The sequence below is a fragment of the Jaculus jaculus genome, chromosome 1 (assembly GCF_020740685.1).
Source record: "Jaculus jaculus isolate mJacJac1 chromosome 1, mJacJac1.mat.Y.cur, whole genome shotgun sequence".
Lineage (NCBI taxonomy): Eukaryota > Metazoa > Chordata > Mammalia > Rodentia > Dipodidae > Jaculus > Jaculus jaculus.
Genome location: NC_059102.1, coordinates 329,299,207 through 329,312,278, shown reverse-complemented (window position 1 = coordinate 329,312,278; position 13,072 = coordinate 329,299,207). Strand labels below are relative to the sequence as shown.

The 13,072-nt window shown below is 44.6% G+C and overlaps 1 protein-coding gene across 1 annotated transcript in view; it reads left to right on the top strand.

Annotated features, from left to right (window-relative positions):
* Plxna2 (plexin A2) overlaps positions 1–13,072 on the top strand; it is a 203,053-nt gene that overhangs the window by 120,203 nt on the left and 69,778 nt on the right. Inside the window, exons 5-6 of the mRNA XM_045142360.1 lie at positions 8,427–8,527; positions 11,953–12,076. Coding sequence (XP_044998295.1) covers positions 8,427–8,527; positions 11,953–12,076 — 225 coding nt within the window. The remainder of the gene's footprint in view (positions 1–8,426; positions 8,528–11,952; positions 12,077–13,072) is intronic.

The window sequence follows — 13,072 nt, the reverse complement described above, 5'->3', positions numbered from 1 at the left end:
GTACAAGGCAGATCCAGGTTTGGTGGGGGGAGACGCACTGCAGCTGACACTTTCAGATGCCTCAATACTAACCCTTGTCACCTCACAGAAGGAACCCTTTCTGTGAGTCTCAATGGAGTAAATATTCCACTCAGTCTAAGACCCAATGAAAACAGTCCTTTGGGGTCTTAATTTCCAGATGGGTCCAGTGGGAATCATAATATATTGCAATCTTGCCTAGACTCTCCCAGAGAAGTTATGCCAATCAAATTATATAATGCATATATATATGGATACATTGTGGAAAAGTTAGACCCTTCAGTAGCATCATGATTATGCTGTTGATCTCATCCACAAAACAAGCAGTCCAGGAGGGGCCTCTCTTCAATCTCTCATCTCCATATATGGCAGTGAGTAGCAGATCATTTCTCAAATCAAGTTGGGTTAGATAAAGAAGAGAAAAATGGGTCTGAAATCCTGTAATCTTGAAGGAATGAAGGAGAGGGCTATAAAAGGGACTACTTCCCAAAAGCACAAGAGAAGAAAGGCCAGGAACCAGCTCCTCCAGTTTCGGCTGCTATGCTTTGCCCTTAGCCCTGGTGTCTAGGAGGCTTCTGACCATGCCAACTGCACGCTCCAGCCAGGCTATATATTGTATCAGTTCCACCACCTGGCTCTTGGCCACTGTGAAGGCCTGTGTTCTCTTATGTCAGGTGTAGGGCACACATGTGTGAACAGATGTCCCCTCTGGTGAGGAGGAGAGAAGACTGATTCGGGGAAGCAGGAGATTAGTTGCTCAGTGCCTGGGAACAGCTCTCCCTTATCCACTGCCTTCTGCTTTGTTTCCCACTTGCATCATTGCAAAGGAATCTTGCAAAACTCCTGAACACTGTGCATTCACTCCATAACCAGCATGGCAAGCATCAAGCTGTCCCTCTGTCTTTTGAGCCACAACTGTATCTTGATTGTATTGTTATGCTGTCCACTATCTCACTGGAATGAGAGTTTCTATTTCCACTGGACTGTGAAATCAGAAGTGCAGAGAATGAACCCCTTTTACCTCACAGAGTTTAGTATGACATAAGTGTTCACTGAACACATCAGGGCTTATTGGGGCTCAAGCATAGTCCATGTCAAAATTCTGAGGTGAGGGCTGGAGGAAAGGCTTAGTGGCCTAGGGCATTTGCCTGCAAAGACAAAGGACCCAGGTTCAATTCCCTAGGACCCATATTAGCCAGCTGCACAAGGGGGCACACATGTCTGGAGTTGGTTTGCAGTGGCAGGAGGCCCTGACACAGCCATTATCTCTCTCTCTGTTTATTTCTCTGTCAAATAAATAAATAAAACGTAAATTATTATGGGGTGAGAGGGGGTGATCTGCTTTCAACTTGTGTCTTTCTCCATAACACCAGTATCAGAATCATGTCACTCCTTTCAGGTGTCCACAGGGTGCCAGAGATGAAATGGTGCTTTGTCCTCCCTGGGAGCTGTTAGGTATAGAGAATGATGTGTTTTACCTATTGGTAGGAACTTCCCAGGGCCTCTTTCTAGCTTGAAGATGACAGCAGCTATCAGGATGGCAAAACCTTCCTGCCCCACTCAAAACATTCCAACTTTACATATTTTCACAAACTTCAGAAACAAGACAAGTCCCCAGTGACTTGCCCCCACAAGCCAGTCATAATTTGAGCATATCTCTATTTTTGGGCCCAACAAAGTGGACTGCCCAATGGGCTAAGTGGATAAGTGGGGACAGAGGACTGCTTACATGCAAACTCTGCTGAGCCTTTCCCATACAGGTCTAGCCTTGCTGAATGAGACCTAGGAAAGCACTAGGGGTGTGGGGCCCCCAGGGCCCGAGGAGCTGAGAGTACAGCATGAGTCACCTTTAATTAAGAGTATTTCTTAAGTAAATGACTTAATAGGACAGTTATATTCATTAAAAGTGTAATTATAAGACATAAGCTTAAGCAGGAAAGAATGTGGAGTGTGAGGGTGGAACCCAGTCAGAGTCAGTACTGCACTCCCAGGGAGGCAGCAGGCGGGCAGGCAGAGAAAAGAGTGTTCTCCCATGAAATTCATCACTGTGTTCCTTGGCCAACCCAGCTATCCTCAAATCCCAGCACTCTAGCAAAGGAGCCTCAGCATAATTAAAACACAATAATAATAATAAACACTGATTAAAGTTTCTCAGGGTGTCCCATTAAACTCTGAATCACCCTTCAACATGTCCTGGATACTCTAAAAGAAAGTGCCTTCTTCCTGAGCTTCTAAGTCTACTCTGCTCTACCCAACACCTAGAAAGTACCCAACTGCCACCTGAGTATGCACATGGGAATTATCAGGCTTAAACTTGGCCCTTTAAAGACTCCAAGAACTAACAATTAGGAGAACCCATCTCTCAAGTTGGGCATGGTGGTACACACTTGTATTTCCAGCACTCAAGAAGGAGGCTGAGGCAGGAGGAATTCAGGTCCAACCTAAGATGGTGAGAGCCTATTTCTCATTCACTTTGGGCATAAGGAAGTGCCCAGGGTTATTTTGCTTTCTGCCACACTCCTAAGCAACTGATTCCTGCCATAGCTCCAAGGAAGCTTGTTTGTTTGTTTTTTTTTTTAATCTTCCTGACTTTAGAACCTGACATTTAAAGACATCTCCATGGAGCTTACATGGACTGTATCCGAGGTTCTCAAAGTTTGGAGAGATGGTAAAACCATTCCCTGAGCTTCACCCAGCAATTTTGACTGAGTGGACCTGGACATTCTTCTCCACAAAGCTTACCATGACACCAGTGGCTATAGTTTGAGGACCATGCATGGAGAGCCATTGATGTTTGGTAGCCCCAGGGCCACTGTTTACAGAGCAGTAGCAACAGGCTAAAGAGCTTAGAGACTTTGGGAGTTACCGGTCAGTGCCCACTAAGAAAAGGAAGAAAAAGATAACTAATATAAAAGAGTTAGCGAGAAGAGAGAGAGAAGCTGTAGAAGATTAAGGTCAGTTTTCATCATAACCTCTCCAGTGTCTGGTGGCTCAGGTGTTCCCTCTAAGGGCCTGGTGAAGGTTCAGTCATTTGGTCTGCCTTGTAGGATATATAATGGTACCATTGCCATTTGGGTCTAGATTTGTATTTCCCATCCCCTCTGTTGCCCTCCCTTCCCTTCCCACCCATCCTATTGTCTAGTCCAAGAGATGATTGCTGGGTATGTAAGGCATCTTGGATACATTCATGTTAGGTGCTATAGATGAGTGAGAGTATGTGGCGATTTTGTTCCTGTGATTGGGTAAGTTCACTGAGAGTGCTCTGTTCTAGGTTCAACCACTTTTCCTCAAATTTAATTGTGTCATTTTTTTTTCTTACTGCTGTATAGAATTCCATTGTGTAGATATACCACATCTTAGTTATCCATTCCTCTAGTGATGGACATCTGGGTTGATTCCAGCTCTTACCTATTATGAATTGAGCCACTACAAACATGGCCTATGGTTTGAAGGTTTTAGGGTAGATGCCCAGAAAGGGAATAATTGGGCCTGTTGGTGTCTCTATAGTCAGCTTTTTCAGTCTCCATTTTGCTTTCCAAAGTGGTTGTACCATCCTACATTCCCACCAACAGTGGATGAGTATTCCTACTTCTCCACATCTTCGCCAGCATTTGTTTTCATTTGACTTTTATTTTTATTTTTATTTTTTTTTGGTTTTCGAGGTAGGGTCTCACTCTGGTCCAGGCTGAGCTGGAATTAACTCTGTAGTCTCAGGGTGGCCTCAAACTCTCAGCAATCCTCCTACCTCTGCCTCCTGAGTGCTGGGATTAAAGGCATGCGCCACCACGCTCGGCCCTCATTTGATTTTTTGATGTTTGCTATCCTTACTGGGGTAGGGTGGAATCTCATAGTTGTTTTAATTTACATTTCCCTGATTCTGAGGGATGATGAACATTTTCTTAAGTGTGTGTTTGCCATTTGTGTTTCTTCCTCTGTGAACTGCCTGTTCAACTCTTTGCCCCATTTTGTGAGTAGGTTGTTTGACTTTTTGTTGTTTAGATTTTTGAGTTCTTCATAGATTCTAGAGATTAGGCCTCTGTCAGTTGGATAACCAGCAAATATTTTCTTCCATTCTGTGGATAATCTATTGGCTTTGCTTATTGTATGCTTGTCTGTAAAGAAACTCTTCAGTTTCATGTGATCCCATCGGTTGAGTGACTGCTTAAGATCGTGAGTTACTGGAGTTTTGTTCAGGAAGTCTTTTTCCATTCCTATATCATGGAAAGTACTTCCTAAATTTTCTTCCAGTAGTAGTCGAGTTTCTGGTCTTATATTGAGGTCTTTGATCCAGTTGGACTTGAGTATAGTGCATGGTGAAATGTGTGGATCAGTTTCAATTTCCTGCATATGGTTATCCAGTTTTTTTTAGCACCATTTGTTGAAGATGCTGTCTTTTTTCCAGCCTATATTGTTAGGGCCTTTGTCAAATACCAAGTAGCTATAGTTGCTTGAAACTTTGTTTAGAGACTTTGTATGCTCCAGCTTCAGAATTGTGGGTCCATTCTGTAAGGCTCAGGTCATGATAGGCTTCCTGGAATCTCCCTGCAGGATGCTCTGACAGACAGAAGCCAAATACCGACCACAGATAGGAGCTGTAGGCTCAGTGGCCATTTCTCTAGTAGATAAATTTCAAACAGGAAACAGATTCTATTTACCCTAAACACACACACACACACACACACACACACACACACACACACACACCTTTTCAACATGTTAATATCAAATTATTAACATGATATTCTTTTCCCTACTAAATTCTTCATAATCTGCTGTGTATTATATATAGTATACCTCAGATTGGACCAGCCACTCTCAAATACTCGAGAGTCACACAGGGCTAGTGGCCATTGTAAGAGATTATACAGAAAAGTCCCTTCTCCTCTTTCAATATTGCTCTTCTAACAATAGTACTTCCTCCTGTGATGGCTTGTCTCTTTGCAATAGCTGTGCTTTAACGCTGGCTCATTGTTATTGTTATTATTACTATTATTAATTATCTTGAAGTACCTAGTACTGGCCTATATGGAGAAAAAGATTGTTTTGCGCTGGCTTATATGAACACAGAATCACATGAATATAGGGACAGAGAAGGCTCATGGAAGCATCTGACCTCAGGGGTCTCTTTCCAGTACTGTGATATTCATTCCTCTACTTTGCACAATAGATCATAGAGGAGAGAATAATTCAAGTTTTGGAGCTGTCCCCCCTTACAAGTTTCCTGTTTCACTTTAGTCTTCAACTCACTACATTAAGAAAAAAAAATCCCACCAGGAGGGCCCAGGAAACAGGAAAAATAGTTGTGCTGTTGGTTTCATGTTTGGGGAAGAACAGGGTTTCACTATCTCCATGGCACTTGGCGTGAAAGTGGGCTTTGTTACTGCAGACACTGCTCCCATTCAAGGCCCCCTTTCCCAGCTGCTGAGAGCCAGTCTGTGTTTTGACAGACAGGGCGAATGCAATGCAGACAGTTGTTTTAATTTCCAGCCAGATGCAGACATCACTCACAAGAAGCCCAAAACCTAAAAGAAGTACAGCACTGGACTGCTCCTCTCAAGTTTTGCAGGGTATACCTACCAGAGGTAGCCAGTTGAAGCTCACTGGGTAGCTAGGGGCCCAGAGCCCCTGAGAGGCTGAAAGTGGACAGGCCTGCACGAAGGTCTTCAGGAGGCGCCTGTCAGAAAGTTGCCTCTTGCAGGCATCACAGGCTGTGAGTAGTAGGTTCAAGGGTTGCTCTTTGGCAGTGATAGCTGGATGTTGTCTTTCAAACGTCAAATATGTTGTTCAGAAATCATAGTCTCAGAAACAGATTAGGTAAACTGTGAGAAATAGAATACCAGAATGTCCAAATCAGAAGGGAGAGCTAAAGTCTCATTCACAGCCTCCCAGACAAATGTGAGCCTAACTGCCAAATAATCTGAGATGAATTTACTTTGGACACTGGGTCAATGTGGGTTTGATAGCCCTGATTTTCTTATGTTGAACTTTTTGGAAACTGCATCCATGAGTCTTAAGGCAAATACTGGAACCTTGAGCCTTCTCTTCAATGGGCTAAATAAACATTCCAGCTCCATCAGCTGAACTTCAGATACCCCATAGTCCCGAGTGTCTTCTGGCTCCCTCAGTCAAGGATCTTGGGCTGAGTATCATCCCCTGATGGGAACCTCAGCTTAGAAATCCCCAATAGAGGGTAACCTCTCTCAGTTCTTACACTCTATGCCTATTTTGGATAGCCCATGATGACACCAGCACCTTTAGGCATTACTTTACCCTATCAGGTCATACAGAGCTGAACTCAGATCCATGCTAGCCAGCAGGCTCTGGGGATTCTGTTTGCACCTCTCCTGCACAGGGAGTATAGATAGGTGCTGCTGTGCCTGGCTTGAAAACGGGCGCTCAGGCTCAGGCTCATGCATGTAAGTTGAGCACTTTGCCAAGTGAGTTATCTCCTCAGCCCCATGTGTCCACTTTTGAAACTGAATAACAAGGTTTTACCTTCCCCTTCCTACATCTACTTTTCATCCTATTTTTATTATTGGAGTGTACTGAGGTAGTTAAGGGTAATCACTGACTCATGTTAAGTGTTGTGATGTGTTAAAGGTGGCTGGGTACCCAATGAGAAAAGAAAGGCATGCTGTGTCTCTCTCTGCCCCATCCAGTGCACACCCAGGGATCACATCAGTATGCTTATGACTACTTTTACCCATGATAATCTCTTGGCTTGGAATGCCCTTACAAGTCTTGATATCTGTTACATTCTTTTCTATTTTCCCTCTCTTTCATTTTTCTTTCTTTTCTCTCTTTCTTCTTCCTTTCTTCTTCCTTTCTTCCTTCCCTTCTTCCTTCCTTCCTTCCTTCCTTCCCTCCTTCCTTCCTTCCTTCCTTCCCTCCTTCCTTCCTTCCTTCCTTCTTTCTTTCTTTCTTTCTTTCTTTCTTTCTTTCTTTCTTTCTTTCCTTTGTTCTTTCTTCTTTCTTCTCTTGAGACAGGGTCTTATTTTGCAGCCCAAGCTCTACTGAAACTGTGAGTGATCCTCCTACCTCAGCCTCTCTCCAAGTGCTGGGATTCTAGCAAGAGCATAGGAGGCTGGGACATTCTTATTTTTCAAGACCCACCCTGAATCCCTAGGCCCCTTCTTCCCAGGTTACACTGACTGTCCCTCTTTTAAGCTCCTGTGATGCCTAATGTTCACACCAGTCCTGTGCTACAAACAGCACAACGCTAAGCAACTCCCCATTGAAAAGTGATACTGCCCTGGACTGTGGGCCTTGGCTAGGGCAGAGTCTATGTTTGGCTTACTATGGATTATGTATTGCTTATCACTTTAACCTTCTCAGAGCTGGCATTGATGAGGGTCATTGAATTCACAGTGTTAGGATCCACCCTGACCCTCTGGGAAAGATGCTGTAAAGGTGTCTCCCTCATATCCATGTCCTCTGCCAGCAATAAAGCTTAGTGTCATTGGACCACAGTTTATGTTTTCATCTGAGCTCACACATCCAGCAGGTGAAGGCGCTCTACAGCCCAGCAAATGATCTCTTATTCCCAGCCCAGCATGTGTTTCTGCAACTCAGTAGCCTCCTTCCCAGCCAGCAACAGACACCTAGGACATACAAAATGGAAAAGTTTATTCCTCTCACTCCCTTGCTTTGGCCTTCACTGTTATACATGCTGGGCTGGTTAGGGGGCAGTGGTGTCAAACAGGCCCAGATCAGATCAGAGCCCTGTAGACACCTCAGAAAGCCAGAAGGGAGTTCAAGGGCCATGCTCTCTGGTGAGGGTGAGGGTGGGACTCTTCTGAAATTCCCTTTCCCCAGAAGAGACAGGATCAGGTAGTTCTTCTCTGTGCAACTTCACATTTTGCCAGACTTTTCAAAGGGTGGGAGATTTACTAGAGAAACTGAATGCAGCCCTCAGAGGGATAATTGGATCCAGGTGGTATACTTGGTTGGCTGTAAAGAGCCAGCGCCATGCTATGAATATTGTTTGATGGGAAGCTTTTCTCCCCCACTGATATGTTCCATGCAGGCAGGATGTCTCAGCCTGAGCCCAGCTGAAAGCTCTTCAGAGATGAGTTTGTGCCACTCAATAGCCTTTCAGCAAAGTTAACCATTTTCAGCACTTGCTTGGGGCTTACCCAGCTCTCAGGAAGATGCCAGTGACAAAAAGCCAAAGGCTGGAGGATTCGCTTCCACCTCTGTCAAAGGCATGGCATCTGGAACCTGTCACTCCCCTTCTGCTTAGCCCTTCATGACTTAACCAGCAACAAGGTGGGACTAGTAAGGCCACCGACATGCCCCCTTACAACCTCCTAAGGGAACATGGCAGTGCATGAATGTAAGCAGGTCTTCAAATACATCTTTAACTTGTCACAGCCTGACCTCCCTGTGCTCTCTCCTTTCTCTTCCAGGTCACCAGGCTCCCAGTGGAGTCATGCGAACAGTACACAACTTGTGGAGAGTGCCTAAGCTCAGGGGACCCCCATTGTGGCTGGTGTGCCTTGCACAACATGTAAGTTTGGGACATTCTGCAAGCAGTCGTGGCATGCAGAAGGCAGGGGGCTCCCTGGGATACTGGCAGGAAGAGGAATTTCCATATTTTCAGTAGTAGTGGTTGTAAATGAGACCAGTGTGGAGGGTAAGAAGAGGCAGAAACCATGGCTCTTCTTTGTATATGTAGTTGGCCTTTGCTAGTAGTAGACAGCTTCACATCTCTGAGATGAACTTCCAAACCAGGCACAGTTATGGAGGAAGGGATATTTATTGAAGCTTACAGATCCTGAGGAAGTTCCATAATGACAGAAGAAGCTGCCTGGTTTCACAGGTCCAAGCAGCGAGAGAGAGAAAAGTCACAAGCCCAAAAGCCAAAACCTACACAGCACACTTCAGGAACTCCAGGTGGAACTAGGCACTTTACATATCCTTAGGTTGGAATTTCAAACCCACCACCACACCTCAAAATCAGCCCAGTGACACCTCCTCCAGCAAGGTGGCTACAGATCCAAACTACAAACTAATCAAACACTGAATATATTGGGGGCCATCTATTCAAACTACCACACTAGTCTTTTCCTCTCAGCCACTTTGAGGTGACATGGTTGTGTTCTTGTGTTGCTGAGGAAAGTCCACAGGGAAAGCTGTACAATCCCTAAGGATTCAAAGAACTTCTTAGGCATAGCCAGACATAGAAGCCAGGCCAAGGTGTGCAGACCAGACACCAGAACTCAGAGGCTTGTACTCCACCTAGCTACCGTGTGGCTTGTGTGGTTCTGGATGGGTCTCCAACAATTCCAGACCATACTTTCTCTCTCCATTGTTAAATTGGGGAAATGCCTATTTCACAGGTGAATTGTGAAGGCTAAATGAAATAATAAATGTTCTGGAAATAAGAAAGCCCAGTGGAGGCTACACAAATCAAAATAATTATTATGGACTCAGTACCCTTGGGAGGACCCTTCTGCCTCATTATTTCATGATACCCAGAATTCTACATTGTACTCCAACTGGCCTCATATTCCTATTCAGATGCATCCCTACCACCCAAAGCCAGCTCAATAGAAATGCAAAAACACACTTAAACTTCCTAATTCACTACACCCCAGAGGCAGAGAAAAGGGTAAAAATCTGAAAGGCAGGGAGCTGGTCAGGCATTCTCTTGCCCAATGGAGTTGGAAACTCCATGGCATGGTGCCAGCTAACAAAGCATCTCCATGAAATGTGCTGGGTTTGGGGTGAAGGCAGAGGGCCAGAGTTCAGGGTCCTGTACAATAGCTCTTGGCTTTCAGCCTCTGCAGCAGGTGTTGGAAGGACTCTAGAGGGAAGGAGGGAGGCTGGGCTTCACAGATGCAAAATCTGGACTGGATTTGAGCCCATGAATACTGGGTTTGCTGCTTAGACTTTGGAGGTAAGAGACTTCTCAAAAAGTTTTACAAAACTGTTCTTATCAAAATCTGGATAGTGAGTCTGGACATATTTTTCAGACAGGTGATAAAGATGTCAGGGCCACCTACCCTGCTCCAGGAATGGCAAAGTGGGTACATTTGGCTCTCACTGGTGATGCTGACCCATGAGTTACAGGCTCTCTCTCCTCAGAAGTCCATTCTGTGATTAACCAACAACCCATTTCCAGCTCTGTGCAGAGGTCTAGGAGACCCTCTCATTCTAAGGTGACCCCTTCCAGTGGCGCCACCTACTCCTGCCCATCTCCTCACTTCCCCTTCCTGCTTTTAATGCCTGTGACACTTCTCACACGCAGAACTGCAGATTGTGGTCATCATTTATGTACCAGCAGAGATACTGTTTCTCCTCCTGTATTATACCTATAGATGGATCAATAATGCCCATATAGCCCAGCTTCCCTGCACCACTCATTGTTCTCCTAGTTTAGGCTACCTATGGCTTCTAGAATGAATGTGGCCCATTACATGGAATTTTCTCGCCCTATCTGTGCACACCTCTACTGGCTACTTCCTCTGCTAGGCATGTGGACTGCACATTTTTATTCTCAGGTATCTCCTCACTTGGCATTCTCATCTTCACCAGACTTTCCTGCACTACCCTCCCATTCTCACCATCAGCCTGTCCTGCTGACAAGGCAACAGGGACACAGCAATCCCAGGAGCCCGAGTCCAAGAGTCAGCCTCTACTATGGAAGCAGAGGACTGAGCAAGATGACTAAGAGCCTCTGGATCCCAGAAGACTTGAAACCCTCCTGTCTGTTCTGTATGCCTTGCCTCTGTTAGTGTGTTATTGTCACCCAGGCTATTTATCTTTGTTAGGACTATTGCTGTAAGTAGCATGACTTAAAAAAAAGCCATTTCAGTGAGTCAATGAGATAAAGGCTCTAGTCAAGAGCTCACTATAGAGCTATCTTAAGGATTCACTTAAACCTCAATAATTCTTTCCTTTGACAGCAGTCATATTTAGATCCACTGTGTGCCTGGAAAGGAAGAGAGAAAGGAGCTTTGGGGATCCAGGGTGGGAATCACTGCTTGATTTTGGACTCATGTACTATCCAATGGCTGTTTGGTTTGAAGCTGCACCAGCCATGAATATGTTCCCATGAGATATAGCAAATGGCAGTCCCAGGCTCCCAAGTTCAGGCATCACTTTGAAAGAACCTAGAGCCAGAGATGAAGACATCAGGAGAAAGCCACACAGGCTTCCTGACAGAGGCAACCCTAACCATACTTCTTGTCTGTCTCTGACTCATGGCACAAACATTTATTTAAAATACACCATGTGACAGGAAGAAAATCTCAATGAATAAAACATGACCCCTGCCTTCAAAGAGCTATTAATCTACCCACAAAATCACATATACACACACACCCTGTCTTGCAGCTAAGACCCTCTTCTGAATGCTAACATCGTCAGGAGGAGAATGACAATATCAACTCTGATATTATAACTATAATATTAATAATGATAATCATCATTATTGATATTAGTGTCACAAGGCCTAATACTGATACATACCCACTAAGTGCCAGGACACAGTGTAAGCACTACTCACTTTAACTCTACTAGGTAGAGTATGATTATCATCCTGGCCATTTTTGGTTGAAGAAACTAAGAATGGATAGATTAACTTGCCCAACAGAGCCAAGCCAGTGGTAATTGGCTTCTTAGGGTTTCAGCCCAGGAGTCTGCCTCCGAGCCCCTTGCTGTGCTACTTCTCAAGCCCTCCAGACTTCTCTTACTTGCTCACCTGAACACCCTACAGTACTGCCATGGTGGTGTTCTTTATATCTAACCTGCATCCAGGTTGAGAATTAATCCTCGTTCCTTAATCTGTTTTTAGCTGTAAGTGATTGCAACCATCTGTGAGTACAGTGGATGCCATCACCAGGCAATAGGACACAAGGCTCAGATATCAGACCCCTCTTACTCAGAGACAGTGCAGTCCTGACCTCTTGTAAATCTGGGTCTATACAGGTGCTCCCGTAAGGACAAGTGTCAGCGGGCCTGGGAAGCAAATCGATTCGCTGCCAGCATCAGCCAGTGCATGAGCCTTGAGGTACACCCCAGCAGCATCTCTGTGTCTGAGCACAGCCAGCTGGTAAGTAGTCAGCAAGGGGGAGGTGTGACAAAGTTTGTACCTGGGGGCTGTGCTCCTGTATCCTCTGCATGCAGGTCTACACATTGATCACATTTTCAGTGCTCCAAGGAAACTAGAGAAAGCCCAGAGTGACCCCTGTTGTAAGGATAAAGCTACTCTCCATGTTTCCTGAAAGCTTAATGCCCACTTATCTGCTTTGTAAATCTCAATTTTCATTTAGTAACAAACATCTATGACATGATATAATACAATACCCAACAGCACATTCTTTAGGACATGGTATGATTATAGTTTTCTATTTGCTACTCTTTCAAGAAAGTTGGAGAGAGAGAGAGAGAGATTAAAGAAAGACTAATATTTTTATAAATATATGCTTAAAGAGAATATTAAACAGAAAAATAAAGTAGCCCTTAGCCACCTGTTAAGGTTCAACCCAAAATATTTCATGTCCTTGGGGCCCTGACTATTATTTCATTACTAAAGTTTTATGAGTATTCTCAAATGTTAGTTAATGAGCCTTCAATTTTGGTTCATTCATCCCCACCAGGAAATTCTGGCTGCAGTGATGCTAGAAGAAGAAGAAGAAGGGGCTGTGCCTGTAATGGTGCTGAGGACAAACTCATTTCAAAGTATACTGAATTCAGAGCAGCAGTTTTCATTAGATATTTCCTGTTAACACTTTATTCTTAAACTCTGTGATATTTTTTATCACTAATGGGAGGTTTTACAAACTCAAAAAGGTCTGGATTGAAATGAGCCCTTAGGTAATAGACACTGCTAAACCATTGGTGGCTATTTCCTGATGCCCTAAGCTCCTTGTGAACATTCTGTCCCAGCCCAGGGTATTTCTGAAGCCCACAGGCTCTGAGTGAAGCACTGAGGAGTAGCCAAGATGAGAAATCACCACCTCCCACCAGCTGGCTCCTGGCGAACTTCTACCCTAATGATGCTTTTGCTCCAAGGAGCCCAGACTAAGGCCCGTGATGAAGCCGTCTC